General features: G+C 38.4%; 1 protein-coding gene across 5 annotated transcripts in view; it reads left to right on the forward strand.

The window, feature by feature from the left end:
* Nucleotides 1-27,758, forward strand: part of SLC25A26 (solute carrier family 25 member 26) — a 218,695-nt gene that overhangs the window by 184,354 nt on the left and 6,583 nt on the right. For 3 of the 5 annotated variants that reach the window (XR_005211066.1, XM_037799950.1, XM_037799935.1), the window contains 2 exons: nt 17,938-18,007; nt 27,463-27,527. Coding sequence is in view for 3 of the 5 variants with exons in the window: in XM_037799950.1 (XP_037655878.1) it covers nt 17,938-18,007; nt 27,463-27,527 (135 nt within the window). In the remaining 2 variants the exon portion in view is untranslated. The remainder of the gene's footprint in view (nt 1-17,937; nt 18,008-27,462; nt 27,528-27,758) is intronic. The other 2 variants (XR_005211067.1, XM_037799942.1) reach the window with 1 other exon arrangement.

The raw sequence follows: 27,758 nt of genomic DNA on the forward strand, positions 1-27,758 counted from the left end.
TATCTCCTTTTCCTTATGTCTCAACTGTGTCCCTTTGAGCCACCTGTCCTCCACCCTCCAGTCACATCCAAGTTCATCCTTAGCATTCGATTGTCGTCTAGTTAGACTGTCTTTTTTTTTTTTTCCTTTTTTCTATTGTGGAAACATATATACAGCCTAAATCTTCCCATTCCACCCCCTCCCTAGCCTTCCATTAATAGGATTAATCACATTTAGAATGATGTTATGCTCTTTCCCACCATCCATTGCTAGAAATTTCTCTTCACCTCAAACAGCAACCCTACACTCCTTTCTTAACTTCCCATTGCCCCTTCCCCCATTTCTCTTAACCCAAACTCTAATTTCTTCTCTATGGTTATATTCTCCAATAATTTCTTTGTGTTTACTGTGGGGCTTAAAATTAACCTCTTAAATCCCTATCAATCTTGTTTTTCTTTGATATCACCTTCACTTCAATAGGGCACATAAACTGTGTTCCTATACTCCTTCATTCCCCCACCTTTATATAGTTGTCTAAAATGACATATTTTACATTGAGTTCAAAACCACTGATATGTCCTTAGAGTTTGTGTATTTTTTATCATGTAGGAAGTAAATAGTGGAGTTATAGTTCAAAAATTATTGACTTCTATTTGTATTCCATTGTGTTTGGAGAATGTTCTTTGAGTATATTCAATTTTTTTTTTTTTTTTTTTTTTTTTTTACTTTCTTGAGGCTTGTTTTATGTCCCAGCTTATGGTCCCTTCTGGAGAAAGATCTGTGATCACTAGAGAAAAATGAGTGTCCTGGTGGTTTGGGATGTAAGGTACTATATATGTCTGTTAAAATTCTCTATATCTCTTTCTCCTTTCTTTGTCTCTCTGTTGGTAGGGCTCCCTTTAGAATCTGAAGTAGGGCAGCTCTTTTATTGGCAAAGTCTCTCAGCATTTGTTTGTCTGTGAAAAATTTAAGCTCTCCCTCAAATTTGAAGGAGAGTTTTGCTGGATAAAGTATTCTTGGCTGGAAATTTTTCTCTCTCAGAATTTTAAATATGTCATGCCACTGCCTTCTCTTCAGTATTTGAGAGTCTGATCAGAATATGTCTTGGGGTGGGTTTATTTGGATTTATTCTATTTGGAGTTCGCTGGGCATTTATGCTTTGTGTGTTTATATTGTGTAGAAGGTTGCGGAAGTTTTCCCCAACAATTTCTTTGAATACTCTTTCTAGACCTTTACCCTTCTCTTCCCCTTCTCGGACACCAATGAGTCTTAAGTTTGGACGTTTTATTTTATCTATCGTATCCCTGAGATCCATTCGATTTCTTCAATCTTTTTCTCCATTCTTTCTTTTGTTCTTTCATTTTCTGTTCTGTGGATTTCTCGGACACTGAGATGTTCAGCTTCCTCTAATCTTGTATTATGAATTTCCAGAGTGTTTTTAATTTGGCCAACAGTTTCTTTTATTTCCATAAGATCTTCTATTTTTTTATTTACTCTTGCAATGTCTTCTTTATGCTCTTCTAGGGTCTTTTTTATGGCACTTATATCCTGGGCCATGGTCCTCTTGATGCCCTTTAAATCCTTTGCCTTGTTTCCGTTCTTTGATTGTAGTTCTTTAGTTAAATTTGCAAGGTATAACATTTCTTCCGAAATACTGATTTGTGTGTTTGGAGCTGGATTCTCCATATCATCTGGTTTTCTCATATGCATTAAGATTTTCTGTTCTTTTTGGCCTCTTGGCATTTGTTTTGCATGATAGGGGTCTTTCAAGTTGTATCAAAAAAAAAGGGATATCGATCTAATTTTTCAGAGACACAGTTTGGTGACGTACACTTTCTCTAAGTAACCAGCAGATGGTGTCTGTGAGCCACCTATATCCCTTCAGTCAGTTCTCACGTAGTGAGAGGAAATGATTCTTGTGTGTTCAGTTGGAGAGCTCAGCCTGGGCGCTCTGCTGGAGTCGCTCTCCCTGAATGTGGGGCACGCGCACGGGTGACCTGGGAGGAAGAGTAGCTCTCTCTCTGTGTCCCCTAAACCACTGGACTTGGCGTAGCGCCCCTGGGTCCTCCGAGCGGATCCCCCCTCCCAGCCGCGATCCTCCCTCAGCCAAGGGGGATGCCCTGCTACATCATCAGTGTGTGCCGTCCCTCTAGGGAAGCCCTGGGCTGCTTGGCTGTGCCACGGGGCTCTCGGCTCTTTTCAGAATACAGAATGTGTGAGGCTGTCTTTACTGCAACGCCTTGTGGGCTGAGAGCAGCTGAGGTTTTCTCCACAGAGAGAGAGCGAGAGACAGAATATTTCCCCCGATTCTCCCAAGGTCAGTTGTCACCAAAAGCCTCTGTCTGCTTGTTGAGGATTCGCTGTCTGTATTGAGCAGTTATTATTAAAACCTAACTTGGAGCTGGGCTGAGAAAGTGCATGGCGCGGCTTCCGTGAGGGAGGGGCTCCCGGCTCTAGGTTCTCGGCTCTCAGCGCGGGTCCACAATTTTACTTACAGATTTTATGCTGTGATCTCGGGCATCTCTCCCAATTCATGTTGGTGGAAGTTGAATGTACTGTCCCGTTTGTCTCCCCACTACCATTCCAGGTTATTTACTGGTTTTTTGTTCATTTATGAATTGTTCTGGGGGAGACTAAGTCTTCCACTTCTTTCTATGCTGCCATCTTCCCAGAATCTGGGTGCATAAACATTTATGATTGTTATTTCTTTTTGTTGAATTGCCCCTTTTATTAGTATGTATGGCCTTCTTTGTGTCTCATAACATCCTTGCATTTGAAGTCTATTTTATCTGAGATTAATATTGCTACTCCTGCTTTCTTTTGGTTGTAGCTTGCATGAAATATTTTTTTCCATCCTTTCACTTTCAATTTCTTTGTGTCCCTGGGTCTAAGATGAGTCTCTTGTATGCAACATATTGATGGTTTATTTTTTTTTTTTGATCCATTCTGCCAATCTGTATCTTTTAATTGGGGAGTTTAATCCATTTACATTCAATGTTATTACCATGAAGGCATTTCTTGAATCAGCCATCTTATCCTTTGGTTTATGTTTGGCATATATATTTTTTCCCTCTCTCTATTAATGTCCTTTAACATACCCATACTGAATCTCTTTAGTGCTGAACCTTTCTCCATATCTCTCTCTCCTTTCTTTGTTTCTCTGTTGTTAGGGCTCCCTTTAGTATCTCCAGTAGGGCAGGTCTCTTGTAAGCACATTCTCTCAGCATTTGTTTGTCTGTGAAAAATTTAAGCTCTCCCTCAAATTTGAAGGAGAGCTTTGCTGGATAAAGAATTCTTGGTTGGAAATTTTTCTCACTCAGAATTTTAAATATGTCATGCCACTGCCTTTTTGCCTCCTTGGTGGCTGCTGAGTAGTCACTACTTAGTCTTATGCTGTTTCCTTTGTATGTGGTGAATTGCTTTCTCTTGCTGCTTTCAGAACTTGCTCCTTCTCTTCTATATTTGACAGTGTGATCAGAATATGTCTCGGAGTGGGTTTATTTGGATTTATTCTATTTGAAGTTTGCTGGGCATTTATGATTTGTGTTTTTATGGTGTTTAGAAGATTTAGGAAGTTTTCCCCAACAATTTCTTTGAATATTCTTCCTAGACCTTTACCTTTCTCTTCCCCTTCTGGAACACTAATGAGTCTTATGTTTGGATGTTTTATATTGTCTATTATATCCCTGAGGTCCGTTTCGATTTTTTCTATTTTTCCCCCATTCTTTTTTTCGTTCTTTCATTTTCCGTTCTCTCGTCTTCCAGGTCACTGGTTCGTTGTTCAACTTCCTCTAGTCTTGCACTGTGAGTATCCAGAATCATTTTAGTCTGGTCAGTACTTTCTTTAATTTCTATAAGATCGTCTATTTTTTAATTTACTCTTGCAATTTCTTCTTTATGCTGTTCTAGGGTCTCCTTGATGTCCTTTATATCCTGTGCCATGCTCTTCTTCATGTCCTTTATATCCTGTGCCATGGTCTTGTTGTTCATCTTTAGTTCTTTGATTAATTGCTCCATGTACTGTGTCTCCTCTGATCTTTTGATTTGGGTGCTTGGGCTTGGGTTATCCATATCGTCTGGTTTTTTCATATGCTTTAAAATTTTCTGTTGTTTTTTGCATCTTGGCATTTGCTTAATTTGATAGGGTTTTTTTAGGATATGTAGACTGATTAAAACCCTTATCTCTAATTTATCAGATGTACAGCTTCGTGGAGTACAATTTCTCTCGCTAACCAGCAGGTGGCATCCACAATCCACCTATTGCCCTCAATGCAGTTCTCCCCCGCTTTGTCTTTGTGGTGAGTGGGGGTGTGAGTCTTGTGGGGTCCTATTGGTGTACCAAGCTTGCATGTGTAGTTGGTGTTGCCCGCCCTGTATATGGGGCGTGTGTGTGGGTGGTCAGGGAAGTGGCGGCTGCTCTAACAATCAAATATCCCTGGTGTTTCTGGAGATTTAAAGCTGCTGCAATAGTCTAATCCTTCAGTTCAGTCCTGCCAGAGTTTGTCTCTGCCGCTGACCCAGAAGTCCTTGTTATTGGCTTATGGCCCCTGAGGCTTGCAAGTGGGTCCCTCTTCCAGGCCGTGCACCCCCACGTCCTCTGTTGAGGGATGACTGTGCTATGTCACAGGTGAGTGCTGTCCCCCCAGGGTGGTTCTGGGCTGCAGGGCTGTGTAGGGACACTCCCAGTTTGCTGAAAGGATGGCTGAATGGGGTGTGTTAATTCACGCTGCTCCGCCTTCCCAACTCTGGGACAACCAGCTGAGGGTTCAGGGAAGGCTAATATCCATGCCCGATTTTGTGGTGTGTGCGTGTGTTATTGGAAGCACTTCCCGTCACACTGGGTGTCTGGAGCAGCTCTGGGCTGTGGGGCTAGCATCTGGCAGGAGTGTTCCCTGTCCACCGGGATGATGACTGTGAGAGGATGGCCCCCCTTTCTTGGGAAGTTGTGGTGTTTAGTGAATTTTCTCAACCACTGGACTTACTACCTTGTATCTCAGCTCTCTTAGTTCTGCTCTTGTCTTGACTTGCCCAAATTACAAGTCTTTGAGGCTTTCTGTATTGGGCTTCTTAGAGTAATTGTGTTAGAAAAAGAGAAAAAGATTTAAAAAAAAAAGGGGGGGGGGGAAGGGCCCTCCTTGCAGATCTAATGGGTTATTGAAATGTTAAGAGACAAGGCAGTTAGGGCCATTAAGGAATGATCCAGGGAGCAGAGAAACCGGTTTTTCAGACAAAGAAACTGGTCTTCGGGATTTGCATATGAGCCTGGCTGTGCCTGAGCTCTGCCCTACCCCATTCTATGTTCATCAGAACTCCGAAAAGCCTCTGCTTTTATTTTTGGGTTTTTCTTGCCATTTTTGCTATCCCTATCTCCTCTCCGTCGGGCTGGCTGCTCCTGGATTCTCTGGTGTCTGGTCTCAGTCTGTCTGTGCTTGGAGTTTGGATCAGTAGAATGAATTTCCGATAAGAGCTGCCACTGCAGTTCTCCCTCCTTGTTCGCAGTGCTGACAGCCCCTCCTCCCATGGGACTGAGCCTGGCAGGACGGGGCCCGGGTCCCCTGGCCGTGAAAACTTACAGATTTCACTGATCTCAGCTGTTCCATATGTTCCTGAGTATTGTATGAAGTATGCCCAAAGTCAAATTGTTCTGTGGTGTCCAGTCCACGCAGTTCCTGGCTTTCTACCTACTGTCCTGGAGGAGTAAATAAAATGTACACCTCACCACTCCGCCATCTTGCCCCGCTTCTAGATCCCTTTTATTTTGCAAGCTTGTTAATTAATAATAGCAGTAAGAATGATAGAACAATAATAATAGTTACATTTCTCAAAGTTACAGTGTGCCAGGCACTGTGATAACCATTTTTGATGGATTGTCTCCTGTGATCTTCATGACAATTCTGTGAGGTAGATACTATTTTGATCTTCATTTTGTAAATGTACTAATGGGATCTTAGAATTTGAACCCAAGATCTGAACCCAGGCAGTCTGACTCCAGAGTTGATAATCTTAATAATTTTACACTTGTTTTTCCCACAAAGCTCAGTGTCTTCAATAATGCTTTTGCTATTTCATGTTTTTGAAGGTTAATAAGAAGTTGAGGTCATATTATATGCAACTGCAGATTGTGTTAATTTCCTAATTTGAACTACAGCATAAAAACCTTGGTTACCATGCTGCTTAGACTTCCTCTCCCAAACATCACTCTGCTGTACTTTGGCAGGTATTAAAGAGTGTTCACTTTAACAATCAGCTCTCAAGTCACCAATCCTGGGTAGTGTTTGAAACAAGCATTATACAAAAAATGCTCACACAGTTCTGGAGGAGAAAAGAATTTATTTACGATCTTGCAAGAAAGGACACACAGCCAAAAACATGGTAGGCTGGTGCGCCAGAGGAAGAGAATGGTGATCTTTAAATTACCTACTTCTAATGCGCAAGTCCCTCCCGTTTCCCCATTGACTGGGTACTACAGAGGTTACAGCCAATCCGAGAGAACTAATTCATCTTTGAGATTTTAATTTGTACTGCCTATCCAAGAGAGCCAACTAGCTCATTACTGAGATTTTGAACTGACCAGCCTATCCGAGAGAGTTCAGTTTAAAATTTTTTTTTTGCCGGGAGTTCCTGCCTCTGATTTTACCTCATAGCTCTTTACATTCCAGTAACCATGGTTACTTTTCCATATAAGGAGCTGGCACAGATTCTCTCTTTCTTCCCTTTACCATAGGGCTTGTTTAAGCTGGTTCTGTCTCCATTTTCTTTATTCCATGCTGTCTCTATGTGAAAGCTAGACTTATCCATTTCTTACAGGTAGTAGAGATAGTTTATGGCAATGAGTGGAGCCAGGACCACATTTTTCCACACGTTTGTGTCTAACTCCCCACAGGATATTGCTTATTGCAGGAAGGAACTTTACCTTCTGATTGTTCATATTTATGTTTATATTCATTATAGTCTTTTCCACCACAAGTGTTTATAACTATTTGCTAATTGTATGAAGGTTATCAGTTTTTTTCTCCAGTTCAGTGCATATCTTTATAACTGTATATATGTACTGCTTTATTTATAATTACAGTAGTTTCCTTAAGAAGTGTAGTCATAGGTATAAACATGTTTTCCCTTTATAACCATATAGATTTTTACCTACCTAGCTTTAGGTCAAAAGTAAGCAAATTATGAAAGGGTATAGGATAAAATTTCCTGAAAGAATGTCAGATTTTTTCTCTTGTCTTAACATTCAACATTAGTTTATAGTGCAGTGTAGAGAATTGGTAAGAATATTGTCAAGGTCCAAAAGTTTTGCTTCTAGCCACAAAATATTGCCAAGTTACAAAGCAGTAATCAGAAGAAATGCAGTATTTGAGCTCATATGCAATGGCTGAAGCAGAACAAAAATAAAATCAGTTTGGTTATTTAAGAGTATGACATTTTGCTGATGATTTTGTAGGATGAAATCAGGTGCTAATGGATTATCATTTAATACTACAGAGTATAAAATAATCGCTTAGATTTTTCATTTATATTTTATAAATATTTTAAACAGCTATATTTTATTCAAGTTGAAGAGTAAATAACTTGTTTGTTATTGATTCTTATTTTAATGTTAGTTAAATACCACTCCACCCACCACTAACTTTTCCCATACTTTTAATAACATAAACAAAATAATAGGAATTTAGAAGATGCTCACTGCTCAGATTCTCCACCTAAACCATTTCATGAGACTTGGAGAATTTGGTGTCTACAGTAGACATGTTTGGTTAGAATGTAGATTCCTATAAAGGCGTAGTGAAGATAGAGAAGGGAATGATAGCAGAGTACAAGTTGCGTGTATGTGTGTGTGTGTGTGTGTGTGTGTGTAATTTTTGCCACTGTAAACTTGTAACCTAAATGAAATATAACATGTCAATTATGAAAATAAAACACCTGGAAATAAGAGCAAAGTATTTATTATATTTTCAGATTACTAATCAAATCAGAGTCTAAGATGACGATTAAGAGCTTAGCAAAATCATATTGTGATGAAGCAGGCATCTTTTAATAATTCAAAACTACAAGAACATTTGAATTCTTAATTTGCATCCTCAAAAATATGGGACACTTCATGGAGAAAGAAAATAAATTAGAATTCCACAGCTTTCCTAATCCAGTTATAAAAGTAATGAGCAGTGTTTTCCTGTTTTCAGAACCATTGACTGAGAAGGAGAGAGAAAGAAGGAGATTCAAATAAGGAATGTGAGAATTGGAAAAATATATGATACCTCCTACTTCGAGATGAGAGCCAATCAGTAAACAAAGTGCTTAGAAAATATTTGCACCTTATAGTTGGGCCAATTAAAAGATATAGACAGATGCTGAAAAAGAGAGCTGACAGAATCATGTCGGGATGGGTGAGCATCATGTATAGCAAAGGCAGGAGTGGATGAATGGGAAGTGTGTGGGTTCTGGAGCTCTGGATTCCTCTGGTAACTGGTCATTTATGAGCTGTGTACCTAGCTGCCAAGTGTCCTGCTGTCCTTACCGCTGTGGAGCCAAACTGATGACATCTGGTAGGTTCCTTTCAGGTTTCATTCCTTATAACTGAAGGTGAGATTTAACACTACCTCTTGAATCCTGTAGCCTGGAGGTAGTGGGTTAGGGTCCTTTGTCAAAAAACACTAAAAGACACACCAGGATTCTTCCTTTACCTTCTTTCTTTTAGGCCTTTACAACTCATTTCTCTCCTGCTTATACAGGTTTGTAACTAACATGAGCTAAATATGATCTGTCAGATAAAAGATCTGATGATGAGTCATAATACCTTTTTTTTTTGGTGGATACAAAGTGTATGAAAAGAGGGGAATTTCCTGTATTTTAATCAGATTATCAAACATAGATATATATTAAGCACTTTTTTAAAATGCCTGTTGTGAGTTGTAGCTTCTTTGGAGTATTTGATTTCAAGAGATCCAGCTACATATTCACATATAACCTCTTTTAAAAGGGGAGTGGGGGGGAGTATTAGCTTTCTTTTTACTTTTTTTTTTTTTTTTTTATTAGCGAAAGGCGTTTTATTCCCTGCTTCTATACCAGAAAAGATGTGTTGAGTGTGTAGCCTCCTATTTCCGCAGCATCTGCACTGCAGAGTTGTCAGATTTCCTTCCTCTGCTGAGTCCCATTTCTGCTGCTGGTCCAAGGGTGCCACCTCAGTGGAGGGCTGGCTCCCAAATTGTGCTGTTTTCTACCAGAGTGACCTCTCGGCTCCTTTTGGAATCTCTCTGCCACTGAAGCTTATTTCATTTCCTTTCATTACCCCTTTTTGATCAAGATGATGTTCTCCATCCCACGATGCCGGGTCCACATTCCTCCCTGGGAGTCATATTCCACACTGCCAGGGAGATTCAGTCCCCTGGGTGTCTGATCCCACGTAGCAGGGAGGGCAGTGATTTCACCTGCTAAGGTGGCTTAGCTAGAAAGAGGGGGCCACATCTGAGCAACAAAGAGGCATTTGGGAGGAGGCTCTTAGGCACAATTAGAGGGAGGCCTAGCCTCTCCTTTGCAGCAACAGTCTTCCCAAGGGCAAGTCCTGTGGTAGAGGGCTCAGCCCATCAAACTGCCAGTCTCCTATGTCTGTGAGCACATTAGCAAACATCGAGGTGGGGCAGGCCAATACCCCTGCATTCTCCACCAGCTCCTCAAAGTGGCTTTGCGTATTTTTTTCCTTGTTTTTTTTCTTCTTTTAACTTTTTTTTTTTTAAAGAACTATATAAAAAATTTTAAAAATTTAAAAAACATACAATAAAAGAACATTTCAAACAGACCATAACAAGGGAGTGAGAAAAAGACAACTACCTTAAGATAACTACTTTACTTCCAACATGGTCCTACGCTACCCCATGAGCATGGAACTTTTTTCCATCTTTTAAGGTCCCCTTCTATTTCTTTTGGTAGAGTTATGTAGTTTTCTTTGTATAGGTCTTTTACATCTTTGGTTAAGTTTATTCCTAGGTACTTGATTTTTTTAGTTGCTATTGAAAATGGTATCTTTTTCTTGAGTGTCTCTTCAGTTTGTTCATTTCTAGCATATGGGAACATTACTGAGTTATGTGCATTAATCTTGTATCCCACTACTTTGCTAAATTTATTAGCTCAAGTAGCTGTGTCATCCATTTCTCAGGATTTTCCAAATATAAGATCACATCATCTTCAAATAATGAGAGTTTTACTTCATCCTTTCCTATTTGAATGCCTTTTATTTCTTTGTCTTGTCAGATTGCTCTGGCTAGAACTACTAGCACAATGTTAGATAACAGTGGTGGCAGTGGGCATCCTTGTCTCATTCCTGATCTTAGAGGGAAGGCTTTCAGTCTCTCCCCACTGAGCACTATGCTGGCTCTGGGTTTTTCATATATGCTCTTTATCATATTGAGGAAGTTTCCTTCAATTCCTACCTTTTGAAGTGTTTTTATTGAAAAGGGATGTTGGATTGTTTTTACTTATTCTTAAGACTTGTAAACTTTTTTTTTTATGAGCATTTTTGGTGTTTGTCTAGTATGTTTGGTTTAAATATGCGATATGCACAGTGTATGTGCTGCCTCTAGTCTTGCTCTGCCTTGGCAGACATTACCAGGGAATCAGAGCCCTCACTCCAACTGAGTCTCAATAAAACCTTGGAAACCATCTTAACAAAGGCCACCAGAAAGCCATGTACAGTTAATTCAATGTTGACCCATGAGGTAAAACCTATGTGCCGTTCCTGAGTCATATTATCCTCTACTGAGCTAGGAATGAAAATTTGGGATCATAATTTTGGCCAGTTCATTTTGCCCCCATTCTTTGCACAAGGGTAAAATGGTCAAACAATCTTTACACTGTAGGTATCCATTTAGGTATCAGATACTTGCCTGCCTTCTTTGTCTAAGGAATTGTGAAAGAACCTATCTATGGGACTCCAGAGATGAGGGTAATGAGTCCCTGTCCTATGGAATAAAGGTGAGATGAGAGAGCCTAAGAAGGTTAATGAAAACAAGTGATACACCCATACACACACACACACACACACACACACACACACACACACACACACACACACACACACACACACACATCCATCCATCCATCCTGTTGAGGAAAGAGGCTTGTCAGCTTATCTGTTTCCAGATAAATGGGGCCTCAACTATTACAGTTTGACTATCTTTGATAGAAATCTTTTTAAAAGATTGTTCCATACTTAAACATAGGAAGTCAAGTATGGTTTTGCAGAAAGAAGTAATAAAAATAATCACATCTTTTCTTTTTGACTCACAATACCATGAGTATCAGTTACAGTAATTTATTTTATGGTAACAGTTATTCAGTCATATATTTAGATGGTGTTAAAACACAGCTCCAGGAAGCTCAGATCCCCCAATAAGGATAAATACCCCCTTCCCCCAAATCTTAACAATACATATCCAAAATCAATACTGTATAACTAGAAAACGTAAATGTTACTAAGCACACCCAACATTTGAGCTCATCTTGCTTTTGCTCAACGATCAGTAGACTATCTTTCCCTATAACTACAGCACTGTTATTGGTAAAGACTCTCATATAAATTCTTACTACCTTTAACCACCTTACTTGTCTGGAAGTCAAGTATCTAAATAGCTTAACCAGCCAAAATACACTGTTATCAAAAAACCAGTCACAGGTTACAACTCAACCCACACAAACTTGGTGCTACTTATAAATCCCCAAATTAATTTAAATATAGCTGCCATTATAACCAAGACTAGCCTGTTTAAATGATCCCTAATTATCAGTTGTGTATATTCAATTTTAATTATGAAAACTGGTTCTGTAGGAGAAATCTATTTTACCCTTTTAGCCACTTGATTATGTTTCCAGAGCCATAATACGGTAGAAGTGAAGGCTTAATCATGGTTTCCAATTATCTTTGATATTCTTTTCAGTTTAAAACTTCACTGTGGATGTCCTTTTTTTTTTTTTTAAAAGACATTAAAGTAGATGAGTACTTCACAAAGAGATGGTTTGGTTAAATAACAAAATTACAGGCAGCAGTTGCTGTCATTTTTTTTTTTTTTTTTTTGAAGTATATGGGCAAAGACTATACAACAGCTTGATTGATTACAATATGGAGAGTATTTGCATGAAATTAATTATCAACTGTCTTTTTTGTGATACAGCATTGTGGTGGTAGACTGACAGTAATGAGACTTACACAGAGGCTATCAAGAACAAAGCCATATTTTAAAGAACTAAACATTTATCTTTTCTGATATCTTAAATGAAATATCATCTAATGCTATTAACTCGGAATTGAATAAATAATTATGTATATATCCTATCATTTTATCAAAAAAGCATGCAGTAAAATTTCATAATCTTGAAAGATTCAAAGCCATATAACCTACGTTTCAGTAACACAGCTGAAGAAATTCTAGATTGTATAAGTTTCCATGCACTGAAGCCAAAACACTTATTTTCAATTTCTTATTCATAAAACAAAACTGGGGGGGGGGTTTCTTTTGAAATGAAAAACAAAACTTTCTTTTCAATTTTTGCTTTGTTAGAAAAAGCCTGACCCAGGCTTGGACTCCTGGCCATTACACAATATTGTGCCTGGTGTTTGTTTGCCTTTCAGCCTGTGAATACTGTTGCAAACACGTATTGCTGTCAGGGGACGGGACCAATTCATTACTTCGTGCAATGAGTAATTAATGAAGAATCACTTGGGAAATAGAACAAGCTGATTGTTATTTAGCGATAGCATGAAGATTCACCATAATATCTTAAAGGATAATAGAAATATTCACTGAGGAAAACAAGCTGATATTTTAAAATTGCATACCTTTAAATAATAGTTATGGTGAAGTTCAATTAAGGCCAGAAGCTTGGTTATTAATAGAGTATCAGTTTTAATTTCCTGGTTTTGATTATTTTACTATGGTTATATAAGACATTAACATTGCAGGAAGTTGGGTGAAGAGAATATGGGAACCTTGTACTGTTGCAACTTTTCTGTAAGTCTAGAATTATTTCATAATAATTTTTTTAAGTTATTAGAAATATTTCCTGATTAGCCTGTGTTAAGGAAGCTTTATTTATGAAACAGTGTAGAAGCTAAATTAAGAATTTTTGTTATTGGCAATCTTATTACTTAAACTTGAAATTTCTCATTAATATGAGATATACAGAAATGTCCAGGGATTTAGCTGAAAATTTCATTTTTATTTGAGGAGAAAAAGAAAACAGGACATGGAATTAGTATGAATAAGCAAAGACCAGGGAATGAATGGGCACCTGCATTTTTCTTATTTTAGGATACAGTCTCCAATCATAGGAGTTTGAGACTTCAACACCTTGTCTCTTCACATTTGAGTGGCCCCTGCCTCCCACCTCTTGCCCCTCTAGTCATTTATCTGTCTTGACAGGAATGATCATTAGAGCTCTGCGGCAACTGACATACTTATTTAGGATGAGGAGTTATGTTTTTTAAAACAATTCCCGTGCAGACAGGTCCCCGAAAACATCACCACCAATGGCAGCTCTATTATGCACCCACATTGTTTAACCAAAATTTGACATCAGGATATTTTCTTTAGTAACTTGCATATTACAATGTAGCGCCACTAGAAGTTGAGCCAGGAATGGTAGTGAGGGATCTTACAGTGTTGTAAACACAGTATTCTGTTTGCCTACGAGAGCATGGATTGGGGGTGGGGGCTGGGGATGGACAACAGGGAACCAAACAGTTACTCTCTGTGACCTCAGGCAAGTTACTTAACATTTCTTAGCACCTGTCGCTCACCTATTTTTGTGAATAATAATACATATTGTCCAAAATTAAGTGAGATAATATATGCAAAATCTTTAGCATTAGTTAGTAAGTGCTAACAAATATAAACTAAATAACTATTTATACTATTGTCTGCACTATATTTTATTTTCCAGTCTAGTCTTCAATTACTTAAATGTCTTAAACAGTAAATTTTATACTTCCTATGATTAATCTTTCCTGTCTTTCCAGCCAGATTTTTTTTGTCTATCATTATCCACCAGTCCCTTCACCTATATCAGCAAATATGCAACTTCAAATTACTTTCATAATTCATATACAATACTTTTTACCAGTCAGGTTCTGCTTGTTTTTTTTTTTTAAATGAATTGCAAGTTACTCTCAAATAAATCATTTGTAAACAGCATGCTTCTTTTTAGATTGGTCTCAAAATTATTTCCCAGAGTTTCTGTATACAGATAATTCGTCATAAAAAACAAAATCATTAGAAACTCATAATATTTAAGCAGTTATACTGAATATTGGCATAGTTTGTTTACCCACTTGGATATTTTAATATAATTCCAATAGAATCATGAGTGAAGTGTGTGTAAAGTGTCCCATAAATACCATTCTGTTTGCTATTAAGACAACTAAAACTTGTAGATTCAAATCCAAGTTGACATCAAACCCATTGAAAATGGTAAATGTAGTAATTTTCCTTAAGTGAAGTGAGCTTTTTATAAAGTATGAGTTGACTTTGGAAGCAGATTGTCTCCTTCAAATCCAAGTTCTGCTACAAAGTACCTGTTTGAACTTTGGCAAGTGACTTAACATCTTTGGACTTCAACTGACTCGTCTATAAAGTGAGGATAAAAGTGACATACACTTCCTAAGACTGTGGTGAGGGATTGCTTGAGTTAATGTAAGTGAAGTATTTGGTACAGTGCTTGGGACACAGTAAGTTTCACCTAAGTGTTGTGGTTGCTGTTTATAAATATTATTTATATCATCCCCTGTATTTGCCCTTGACATTTCTCACTTGATTTTAAACCTTTAGACTTTTCTAATGATTTTGTTTGTTTTAAGATATTTATTAGTATCCATTTCAAATACAAAATGATTTCTTTATATGTATGTGGACAAAAATTCTCTGGCCAGGTGTTAGTGGAAAGTTACACTCATCTTTGGAGATTCTATTTTTAAATTATGTCTTCAGCCATCTGAGTCTGTGGTGTTTAAGTGGGCTTTCTTCCCCTGGCAACTGATTTTTTTTCCTCCCTATATTATAGCAAGCAGCTCTGTGCAGCCTTCTCTGTCACCTCCCTTCTGTCTTTGATAACCCTCTTCTGCCCTACTTTATCTCCCTCAAAAATTAAACCTAAGGACTTTCACCCCTCCTCCCCCCGCCATTTTCTGTACAGTGTCTGCCACTTCGTGTGTGTTGAATTTATGAATTAGATAGCATCTTTGATTTCTTCCTCCTGTATGACATATAATTCTCATCTTGTTTCTCATTCCTTAAAAACTCAGCATCATTATGAGTAATTGAAGTCTGTTTAGAGGAAACTTCTGCTCTTTGGAACCCTTGAAGGTATCAGTAGATTAACCAAAAATGATCCTCAGTCATCAAAAAAAGTCTGGTGTATCTTCAGCATTTCTTTTCTAATAAGTGAGTGAAGTAAGTAGTAATGTAAAAACTGGCATTAATCTGGTAAAATACACATTTTATTGCCCTGAAAGTAAAAAAAATCTGGGATCTTGAAGGTAGGATCACATGAAGGAATTTGTTATGAGTTGGTAAACTCAGGATTGTTAAGACCTCTGTTCTCCCCAAAATGATCTACAGATTGAATCCAATACCAATCTAAATCTCAGCTGCCTTTTTCATACAAATTGCTAAGCTGTTTCTAAAATGGATATAGAAATGCAAGGAACCTAGAATAATCAAAACAGCTTTGAAAAAGTACAAAAGTTGAAGAACTAACAGTATCTAATTTCAAAACTTACCATAAAGCTACATGTTAAGAAAGTATGGACTTGGCATCAAGGTAGACCTATAGATCGATAGGACGGAATAGCGAGTGCAGAAATAGACCCACGCCTATTTGGACAACTGATTTTCAACAAAAGTGAAAAGGCACTTCATTGGAGAAACGGCATTCTTTCCCAATTGCTGGAACAACTGAACATTCATAGGTTTTTTTTTAAAAAAAAAAACTTCAATCTATACCTTACACCATATATTAAAATTAACTAAAAATAGATGAAAGACCTATCTGTAAAACCTAAAACTATAAAATTTCTAGAAGATAACAGGGGAAAAATCTTTCTGACCTTGGGTTAGACAACAATTTCTTAGTTACAGCCCCAAAAGCATGACTCATAGAAGGATAATTTGGACTTTGTTAAAATTAAAAACTTCTCCTCTTTGAAAGAGACTGTTAAGAAAATTAAAAGGCAAATCACAAAATTGGAGAAAATATTTGCAAATGTCTTGTATCCAGAATATGTAGCGGACTCTTTAAAGTCCATAATTAAGAAAACAGACAACCAATAAAAATGTGCAAAGCATTTGAACAGACACATCACCAAAGAAGATATGTGTATGACAAATAAGTACATGAAAAGAAACTCAGCATTGTTAGGGAAATAGAAACTAAAGTTGCAGTGAGTTACACTGCACAACTATTAGGTGGTTAAAATTTTTAAATACCGACAATACCAAGTTTGAGAAAGGATGTGGAGGAGAAACAAAGTCCCATACACTATCAGTGGGAATGTAGAATGGCACATCCACTTTGGAAAACAGTTTGGCATTTAAAAAAAAAGTTAAACATATACCTACCATATGATCCAGTCCTTCCCTTCTAGGTATTCCACCCAAGAGAAGTGAAAGCATGTGTCCATATAATGACTTGTATACAGATGTTCAGTGCAGCCTTATTTGTAATAGCCAAAAACTGGAACACAAATCAACTGTCCAGTAACAAGTGAACGGATAAGCTAATTGTGGCATATCCATGCAGTGGAATATCACTCCCCAGTAAAAAAGTAATGAATTATTGATAACTGAAAAAAATGAATCATAAAATAATTATGCTGAATGAAAGAATCAAGATTTTTAAAAAGTAAGTACTGTATGACTTCATTTATATAGAAGTCCCGAAAATGTAAACTTATCTGTAATGACAGAGAAAGATCAGTGATTGCTTAGGGCTGGAGCGCAGGGAGACGAGGAGGAGCAGGAAGGAGGGATTATAAAGGGACACAAGAAACCTTTTGGAGGTGATGGATATATTCACTATCTTAATTGTGACAGTGTCATAGGTATGTGTGTATGTGTGTCGGTATGTGAAAATGTATCAAACTACATAGTATACATACATGTAGTTTACTGGATGTCACTCATACCTCAAGAAATCGGTTTAAAAAAAAAAAAGAGTGCAGGCCCTGCTGTCAGAAAGCCTGGGTAAAATGTGGATAACAACAGGACTCAACTCTTAGGGTCACTCTTAGGGTACTCTGGGTTTTTATGTAGATAGAGAAATTAGACCAGTGCCAGAGTCATCATTATTCATCAGTATTCACCATTTTATATGACCATATCTTGTCTTCCATTAGATCATACCCCTGGTGGGCAAGGCATCATCTCTTTGCCATCCTGTTGCATTGTTTGACTCAGCATGGGTGTTGGTATAATCATGAGCCTATTACAAAAAGTTTTTGACAGATTTTTAAATTGATGCTTAAGTAACAGAATTAGCATCCTTCATAACTGTGTAATATCAATAAAAATTTTAAAAAGAAATCACGAAGTTTGTAAACACTGTTCTGGACTAATTTGTAAATTAGGGTATATATATTTTTAGACTAATCTGGGAAATATTTAAAATGTTGCATTGTCTTAAAGATATATATTATCTCTCTTTTTAACTATATAGAGATACACAAATGTTTGTGTGTATCCTACATATTCCCTGAAAATTGTTTCCTTTGAGCTATTAATGTAGCTGTCACCCTTGTTTCTTCACTTATTTTAGAATGCAGTTAAGTCCTTGGGAAAATCACTTATGTCATCACTGAAGAATGCCACCAAAATAGCTTCTCACTTAAGTTCCCATCCCCAGACCTAACCCACAGGAGGTTCCGATACATTCAAATATTTAATAACTTGTATTTTTCTTTCTCTTTACACACAGGCCCTCTGGTCCTGGAGGCAGGATCATGTGGTGGATTCTTGGCAGTCAGCAGTCTGTGGAGCTTTTGCAGGTGCAAAGGATTATATTATACTGGGAAAGACCAAAGAGGGGGAGAGAAATGTGAAAATATTAACTAGGCAAAAACAACATTCTTTAGAAATTCCAGATTGTTTAGATGAAGACAGTTCCACTAGTTGTTTGAGAAAGCGTCTTAGAAAATAACTGCCCAAAAGGTGTCTGCTTGAAAGACAACCAATTTGTTTTTGACAAATTTTTCATTTTCTTTTTATCTTTATTAAAGCCTTCACTCAGGGTCCTTGGATTATCTTAAAGATGATTTATAAAATCCTCTGTGGGAAGAAATTTGCTGTGGGTGCAGGGCTAACTGTGCAGCTGTCTGCCTGGAGCAGTGCTTTGGGGGTTTAAGCGATTTCTGCAGAAGGCAATGATTCACAGTTGGTGTGACATGTTTGACAGCACTGTAGATTAACTGGTGTCAGGAGAGCAGAGGATACTCGGCAACTAACCGAAGGCTAAACTGCTCTGTGTAGGAAATATGGAGAACTAAACATCTGGGCATTTTCTAGACATTAAACCAAGAGCAAAGTGACAATATGCAATATTGTGTTATCCATCACTGAGTCAGTCATGAATTTTCCAGTGAGGTTTTAATGAGAGCCCAGATGCAGATGCTTTAAAGAATTTATTAAGTGATATGTTTAACAACCTAAGAGAAATACATTTTGTTGTGGCAAATAAAGATAAATTAGAAGTAAAATTGAAATAAAACAAAATGGAAATTTGCAGGAAAATTATAAACTGCTAATTTAGATGCAAAGTCAGTAAAATGACAGAGAATGTCTGTTTAGAATATCGACTTTATTGAAAAATAATTCGTTTCCAATTGTTTGATGGTGTTAGATTAGTTTTTTGTTGTAGGTATTAGGAAACCCTAAAATGTACATTTTATAGGATTCTTTGTTAATAATTAGCCCTGTTTGACGTGTAGAGTTGGTAATCAAAAATAAGAAGCCTGCCTCTAGCCATGAAGCCAACCATGATTGAATATGGCAGGTAATTGTTTCCACCTGGCACACAGTCATTAGCTGTGTTAAGTGAATAGGTGGTCTTGATTTGTTTTCTGAAAGTCAGAAGTCTTTATTCCCCAATCCTTAAGAGAAATGTGCATTTGTTGACTGCCTCTTGGGCCCTGGGACAAAGTGAGCCTTATGGAAATTTAGTCATCCTGGATGAAGATGGCCACTTCTTAAAGTTAACAATACCATAAAATTTCCATGTGTTGACATCAGAAATATATTTCTCTGGTCCCATTCCTTAAGAAGCTAATTCAAAGATTTGCTTGTAATTACATAGTTGCTATTAAGAAAAATTACATTCGTTATAATTCCTTCTTCTGGATTATGCTGTGTAATTGGCACTAAGCACTTCTGTTAGTCAGAAAGGGGGAAAATAATATGCTCAGAAATATGCCGTCCAGGCCCTTTCACCTGAGGTGGCTCACCTGGTAGGTGCAGCTGCACAGGCACAGGGCTCCAGGGACCCCGAGGGGCCCGGGTCCTGGGGAAGGGGGCTGATGTGCCCTAAGCCACTTCTCTAGCACAAGCTGAGCTGTCCGACTTATAAAGTTGTCAAGACTCAGTCCTGTCCCTACCTAAGGGATGAGACATTGAGGCCTTATGATTGCCAGTTTCCCTACATGTAACCTAGAATCAACCCTTCCTACCTTAAGGGATTACTTCAGAGAGTAAATGAGATAACGTGTGTTAGTACCTGTCATTGTGAAATGGGCAGATGTAAGACTTACATTTCAGTTGTTTCAATAAAAACAAACATCCAGAAAATGAAAATTTATTATCATTGCAATAATTGATATTATCAATTGCATTCGAAGAATATCATATCCATAAAATTGCTGTACATAGTCATCTCCTCTGATAGTTTGTAGACTTTAAAACTCTTCCAATACAGTAATGTTGGTGTTGTAGCTGAGGCGCTGATAAATGAAGGGGTCTGCCCAAAGTCTGCAGAAAATCCTGTAATTTTCCATAGATCCACATATATTTAGCAAAAGAAAATGAAACAAATGCATTTCTTGTTTATATCCTCTTTTTGGTTTGAAATTTTATTTGGAACAAGTGTTGATCCAGAGGGACAAAGTTACCATTTTAAAACATTTCTGGAGGATAAACATTTGAAAATACTCCAAATTGTGAAAAAGTGATGTTTGGTAAGAGTTTGTTGCAACATTGTGGATTACACAGTGTAGAGAAATGAATACTGACTTTCCGTCTTGGACAGCCCCTTTAGGACCTGACAAGCTTACATGCTGCCCTTCTAAGACTCCTTACCTTTGCATGAACAGAAAGGCAGTGATAAAACTTGCCCCTATATCAGAAATCAGTGTTCTCATCCATGTGTGCCTTTCCAGATGTATACTGGTTAAATCAGCACAGATGAATCCTTCTCTGTGCCATCTTCATGTCCTCCCTTGCCCAAGCTTGTTTTATAAACTACTTGGCACAGGTATCTAAAAATGTCTCTTGAGATTGAAGATATGTTCCTGGCTTGTCAAGCCCAGAAACTCTCTTGGCATCTGGTCAGGGGTTAAACTAGGAAGTAAAAAGAAAGGACTTTTCCAACTTTCCCACTTCAAATTTACTTATAAACACAAAATGATTATATCTCAATAAAATTAATTTGAAAAAACAATAATGCAGTCTAAATAATTATGATATTTGCTACTCTAGTGTGTTTTGATCAGTTTCTCCTATTAAACATCTACCTTACATTCTCTAAGAGGGAAGGGGTTCAGAGAGGGAGAGAGAGAGAGAGAGAGAGATCAACTTCCCAGGGCTTGAAATTCTAGAATAGAGTGGAGTATTAAGGTAGCAAATGAGGAGGCCTGACACAATCTCCCAAACACAAACAAAACCCGCTTGTTGTGAAGTCTGCCACATCTGGGCACTTATGTGGAACAAGCACAAGTATATAAAGATGCTCGTGCTCCTGCTCACGTAAGTGAGGGGGGTGGTATAGGCCCTGGAGGAACAACGACTGGCAGCGCCAAGGCGAGCAGCTCCCTCACTGCTGTTCTCACCACATTCCCGGCTCTGCTTTGAGTGGCAGCTCCGGACCCACTGTAGGAAGGGGGACTTTATCCAGAGAGGGTGAAGAGTCTACATTTGTTCCCCCAAGGACAGGTGAGGTGTACTTTCCTTGTAAAAGTCTAGTTTCCCCTCAGTCTGGTCCTTGAAAGCAGTTAGCCTAACTTTCAGTAAAAACATAACTCTTGTGGAGACCAGAGAAAAGTGCTTGGCATGTGATTTGAACACGAAAGCAGCCTGTAGTTACTGTTTCAAGTAATTATTTCCTGTGTAATATGTTAGCATATTCCTTGTTTTCATTACCAGTAGTTTATAGTTCCTTAAGGAAAATGTAGAAAATCACTACCTTTTAACTGAAAGTACAGGTCTTACCTCCCCCCACGTTATGATTATTCTATTACATTATCTCACAACGCCTCCTTGCAACCTCATAAAAAAACGCTGTAAGGCCTGTGAATTACAGAAATCTTTGGTATTTAAAGACAGTCAATAAAAGTTGATTTATTAATAATGAACATAAAATACAGTTTCCATCATGGTAAAATAAGGAGCTATATAAGTATATATATTTTTCTCTTTAACTTTTCTTCATATTACATGAAACAGATTGGTGATTCTCGTAAATCTCTTAAGAGAATATTGGCAGGCATCCACAGTAAAGGAAAGGTAAACCTGTGCTGTGGCCAGAATAAATTTGATTTGCAGTATCCAGATTTATTAGAAGACAAATACTTTTGAGTGTAAGTTACTCAAAAGGTTTGAGTGATCAGACGGGGGCAAATGATCTTCCCTGGTAACTTCTATGGCTTTTTTTTTTTTTTTTTCCTTTTGTTTTATTTATTTGAGACACTTAGTGCCCTCCATTTTTTTTTTTTTTTCATTTTTATTGAGATTGTTCAGATACCATACAATTATCCAAAGATCCAAAGTGTGCAATCACTTGCCCCTGGGTACCCTCATACAGCTGTGCATCCATCACACTTAATTTTTGTTCAGTTTTTAGAAACTTTTCATTATTCCAGACAAGAAATAAAGTGAAAGATGAAAAAAGAAAAAAAGAAAAGGAAACTCTAATCCTCCCCTATCCCTAACCAACCCCCCTCAATTGTTGACTCATAGTATTGGTATAGTACATTTGTTACTGTTTATGAAAAAATGTTGAAATACTGCTAACTGTAGTATGTAGTTTGTAATAGGTATATAGTTCTTCCCTATATGCCCCTCTATTATTAACCTCTAATTGTATTGCCATACATTTGTTCTGGTTCATGGAAGCGATTTCTAGTATTTGTACAGTTGATCATGGACATTGCCCACCATAGGATTCAGTTTTATACATTCCCATCTTTTGACCTCCAACTTTCCTTCTGGTGACATATATGTCTCTGAGCTTCCCCTTTCCACCTCATTCACACACCATTCGGCGCTGTTAGTTATTCTCACATCTTGCTACCAACACCCCTGTTCATTTCCAAACAGTTAAGTTCATCCTAATTGAACATTCTGCTCATACTAAGCAACCACTCCCCATTCTTAAGCCTCGTCCTATGTCTTGGTAGCTTATATTTCATGTCTATGAGTTTACATATTATAATTAATTCCTATCAGTGAGACCCTGCAATAATTGTCCTTATGTGTCTGGCTTATTTCACTCAGTATATTGCCCTCGAGGTTTTGTCATCAACCCATTTTTTTTTAATATGGTTTTGTTCACTCACCATACGTTCCATCCCAAGTAAATAATCGATGGTTCTCTGCATGATCATAGATTTATGTGTTCACCACCTTCACCACTATCTATATAAGGGCATCTACATTTCTTCCACAAGGCAGGAGGGACAGTCAAAGAAGGTAGAGAGGCAAAAGAAAGAGGGAAAAAAATGACAGCTAGGAAGCAGCAAAAGGAAAAATAACCTTAAATCAAAGTAGAATAAAGAATCAGACAATACCACCAATGTCAAGTGTCTAACACGCCTCCCCTATCCCCCCCTCTTATCTGCATTTACCTTGGTATATCACCTTTGTTACATTAAAGGAAGCATAATACAATGATTCTATTAGTTACAGTCTCTAGTTTATGCTGATTGCATCCCTCCCCAATGCCTCCCCATTTTTAACACCTTGCAAGGTTGACATTTGCTTGTTCTCCCTCGTAAAAGAACATATTTGTACATTTTATCACAATTGTTGAATACTCTAGATTTCACCAAGTTACACAGTCCCAGTCTTTATCTTTCCTCCTTTCTTGTGGTGTCTCACATGCTCCCCACCTTTCTCTCTCAACCGTATTCATAGTTACCTTTGTTCAGTGTACTTACATTGTTGTGCTGCCATCTCCCAAAATTGTGTTCCAAACCACACACTCCTGCCTTCTATCACCCTGTAGTGCTCCCTTTAGTATTTCCTGTAGGGCAGGTGTCTTGTTCACAAAGTCTCTCATTGTCTGTTTGTCAGAAAATATTTTGAGCTCTCCCTCATATGTGAAGGACAGCTCTGCTGGATATAGGATTCTTGGTTGGCGGTTTTTCTCTTTCAGTATCTTAAATACATCACACCACTTCCTTCTTGCCTCCATGGTTTCTGCTGAGAGATCTGCACATAGTCTTATGAAGCTTCCTTTGTATGTAATGGATCGCTTTTCTCTTGCTGCTTTCAGGATTCTCTCTTTGTCTTTGACATTTGATAATCTGATTATTAAGTGTCTTGGCGTAGGCCTATTCATATCTCTTCTGTTTGGAGTACACTGTGCTTCTTGGATCTGTAATTTTATGTCTTTCATAAGAGATGGGAAATTGTCGTTAATTATTTCCTCTGTTATTGCTTCTGCCCCCTTTCCCTTCTCTTCTCCTTCTGGGACACCAATGATACGTACATTATTGTACTTTGTTTCATCCTTGAGTTCCCGGAGACTTTGCTCATATTTTTTCATTCTTTTCTCCATCTGCTCCTTTGCGTGTAGGCTTTCAGGTGTTTTGTTCTCCAGTTCCTGAGTGTTTTCTTCTGCCTCTTGAGATCTGCTGTTGTATGTTTCCATTGTGTCTTTCATCTCTTGTGTTGTGCCTTTCATTTCCATAGATTCTACTAGTTGTTTTTTTGAACTTTTGATTTCTGCCGTATATATGCCCAGTGTTTCCTTTACAGCCTCTATCTCTTTTGCAATATCTTCTCTAAACTTTTTGAATTGATTTAGCATTAGTTGTTTAAATTCCTGTATCTCAGTTGAAGTGTACCTTTGTTCCTTTGACTGGGCCATAACTTTGTTTTTCTTAGTGTAGGTTGTGATTTTCTGTTGTCTAGGCATGGTTTCCTTGGTTATCCAAATGAGGTTTTCCCAGACCAGAACAGGCTCAGGTCCCAGAGGGAAGAAATATTCAGTATCTGGTTTCCCTGAGGGTGTGTCTTAGAAAATTGCTCCACCCTTTGATGCCTCAGGTTACTGTGCTTTTCTGCCCAGCAGGTGATGCCTGTTAGCCTGTAATTCTTGACTGGTTTGAGGAGGTATGGCCGTGATCCCCCAGGCTCAGGGGTCTGGTTCTGAATGGAAAGGGCCCCACCCCTTTCCTCCTAGAGAAGACAGACCCCCCAGGTGGAGGTCATTAGTATTTCAGTGGTCTCTCTCTCTCTCTGCTTGTGCTGTCTCCACCCTTCCCCGAGTCACAGCCCTGGAAACTGAAAATGACTGGGGCTTTCTCCACTGAGCCGATAAAGAAACAGATAGTCCCCTTCAGACCCAGTCCAAGGCGACCCTCCAGCTCTCCAAGGTCAGTCATCACCCAAAGCCTCTGTCTGTTTTTGGGGGATGCGTACCTGTAGTGAGCAGTTCACACTCGCTACTTAAAACCCCAGTTGGAGCTCAGCTGAGCTATATTCACTTGCTGGGAGAGAGCTTCTCTCTGGCACCACGAGGCTTTGCAGCTCGGGCTATGGGGGAGGGGGTCCCATGACTTGGTTCTGCAGGTTTTACTTACAGATTTTATGCTGTGTTCTTGGGCATTCCTCCCAATTCAGGTTGGTGTATGATGAATGGATGGTCTCGTTTGTCCCCCCGCAGTTATTCTGGATTATTTACTAGTTGTTTCTGGTTTTTTGTAGTTGTTCCAGGGGGACTACTTAGCTTCCACGCCTCTCTATGCCATCTTGCCCTGCCTCCCGTCTATGACTTTTTAGTTGGTTTAGGACAGTTTGTGAACATTTTCAAATTTGTATACATGCACTTGTGGGTTTTAACCATCTGACAAATTTTAATTTTAATTTTTAATTATCATATGTCAAAGTCATTATATAGTGGAAAGAACACTACTTTTGGAGTCACAATAGATCTGACTTTGTGTCCCAGCTCTCTACTAGCTGAGTGGCATTGGGCAAGTTTTCTAATAGGAATAACAGTACCTGTGCAAATGAGATAGAATAATTAGTGAACGTGCCTACTATGTTGCTGGCATGCCAGATACCAAGTAAGGATATCCCAAATATTAGCTCCTAGCTTCCCCTTCCCCTGCCCTCCCTTTTAAGGGACAAGCTGAAATCTTCAGTCGGTAAAAACGAGAGACACTTGCCCATGGAACGCATCAAGAATTTTCAAGTGCCTAGTATGTGTCCTGGGCGAGAGAGATGACAGAAAAATCACAATTCTCTGCTGACTTGAAAAAGAATTAATTTTTTGATGATTACTGTAAGCCAGGTGCTATTCTAGACACTTTGTGTAGACTCATTCAGTCTTCGTGTCATAGGAAATACATGCTGCTATCTGCATTTACAGGTGAGCTGACAGAGGCCACTGGAAGACCAGTAGCCAAGAGCTCAGGTTCTGTACAAAGTAAAACCTCCTATAAGAGATGAGGTAATAAAAGTACTTATAAGATATTTTAACTACAGAATAAGTAATTTACCCAAGGTCAGTCAACTAGTAGATCAGGGATTTAAGCTTTGGGTTTTTGACTACAAGGAAAGTTTTTTTTCAGGCTGTGCCTGGCTAGACCTTACAGTCAGTAAGGGAAACACAACTTAATATAATATTCAGGATGGGACGTTCTAGGATAGTGCGGGTTCATTGCGTGCCCGCCTTCCCTCCCTCCCCTCCATTTCCTTTTCTTTCTTAGGATGTGTGTGTGTGTATGTGTGTAGGCTTCCTGGACCCTTTGCTATCATTAAAAGTGTATGTATTCCTGTAGGGCAGAATCTGGGGGTAAAAAGTGAAATAAAGAAAAGAGCAGAATGTTAGGACAGGGTCCACAAAATGTAAATACTGGAAATTTAGCAAGTATCTGAATTTCAGGCAATCTTTGAAGTTGGAGGAAAGTATTTCATGTATTCATAACACAAAAGTGGCCCAAACAGAAAAGATTCCAGTATTTATGTTAATTAATACTCCTTAGCCTTATAACATGTGTCATTCATGGGTAGCCAAAAATGGAACATAAAAGCGTAAATAGGTATATCAAAAAGTCAGCATCATAAGAAATGGTACTAAATGGAGCAGGTTCAGTGTAATAATTTTATCCCAGCAACATTTAGAAAAATATTTGGCAGAGATCAAATGACCCTGTTGTCCACAGGCCACAGAACTCGGAGCATAGTGCTATTTCTGGAGTATCCTTCTTGCACGTGTTCTGTTCAGCCCTTGTACCACTGCCTATTTTCACCCTAGCTCACGGAAGCTGAAACTTTAGAAAGCCCCTCCAGGCTTATTAGTTCTGAGACCCTTTTGTCTATCTCCTCAGGGCCTCTTGGAGTTTAAAATACATATTTGTACCATATTAAATAAGATATTGACAACACAGGCTGTGATTTCTGTGTAGAGAAGGTAGGAAGGAAGCCATGAGGAAGAAGGCCTGTAGAATCAAGACTGACTCTTAGAAGTTGCAGAAGAGGGCTTAGAAATGTAGTTACTCTAGTTGGCTTGTTGTTATGAGCCTGTGAGGTTAAAAAAAAAAAAAATCCCTGTAGTGATGCACGTTTCTATTTGCCCACTGGCCGTATGCAGAGGCAGAAACAATAGCAGCACTTTAGAGTCAGTTTTAAGAACAGTGGCCATAGAAAGCCGCGGAGGCTGTGAGACGCAGTAGGAGCAGCATGCCTGTCATCGAGAGGAGTGTCTGGCCATCCGCATGCTTGTCTGCTCATCATGTTCACACGCAAGTTTGTTTGCAAGCACATGAAAGAGCAAGCTGTGTTGCGAGGTCTTGTTTTTCAGCCTGAGTGTGTAAAGCATTATCTTGTCATTATAGGAAGGTATAAATCACTGCAAAAGATTTCATGTGTGCGCACTCCATTTTTGAATCAATCAAGTGGACATAAGGGATTTGGGCCAAATCTGAGGAACTGTAAAATAATTGTTAAGTTAACATATAATTCAGTAAACGGTATCTCAGTTGTGTGTTGGGTATTTTTATATGCACAGGTGGATTTGCAGCTGCTGTCACCACACCTCTGGATGTGGCAAAGACAAGAATTATGTTGGCAAAGGTAACTGGTGAAACAATATAACGTAGACACTGTATATCTGTTGTTGCTAGGCCTTACATGTCTCTAAAGTAAATGAAAATGGTACAGTATTTACCTGTAATAGCAGCCTCATGCCACTATTCTCAGAGGTGTCCCATTGAATTGATAGTGAAACTGACAGTGACAAAACAATAGCCATAATAATAGCTGTGACCAATATCTCTGCAGCATTTTACCATTTCAGAATCATTT

Source organism: Choloepus didactylus, chromosome 1, assembly GCF_015220235.1.
Source record: "Choloepus didactylus isolate mChoDid1 chromosome 1, mChoDid1.pri, whole genome shotgun sequence".
Classification (NCBI taxonomy): domain Eukaryota; kingdom Metazoa; phylum Chordata; class Mammalia; order Pilosa; family Megalonychidae; genus Choloepus; species Choloepus didactylus.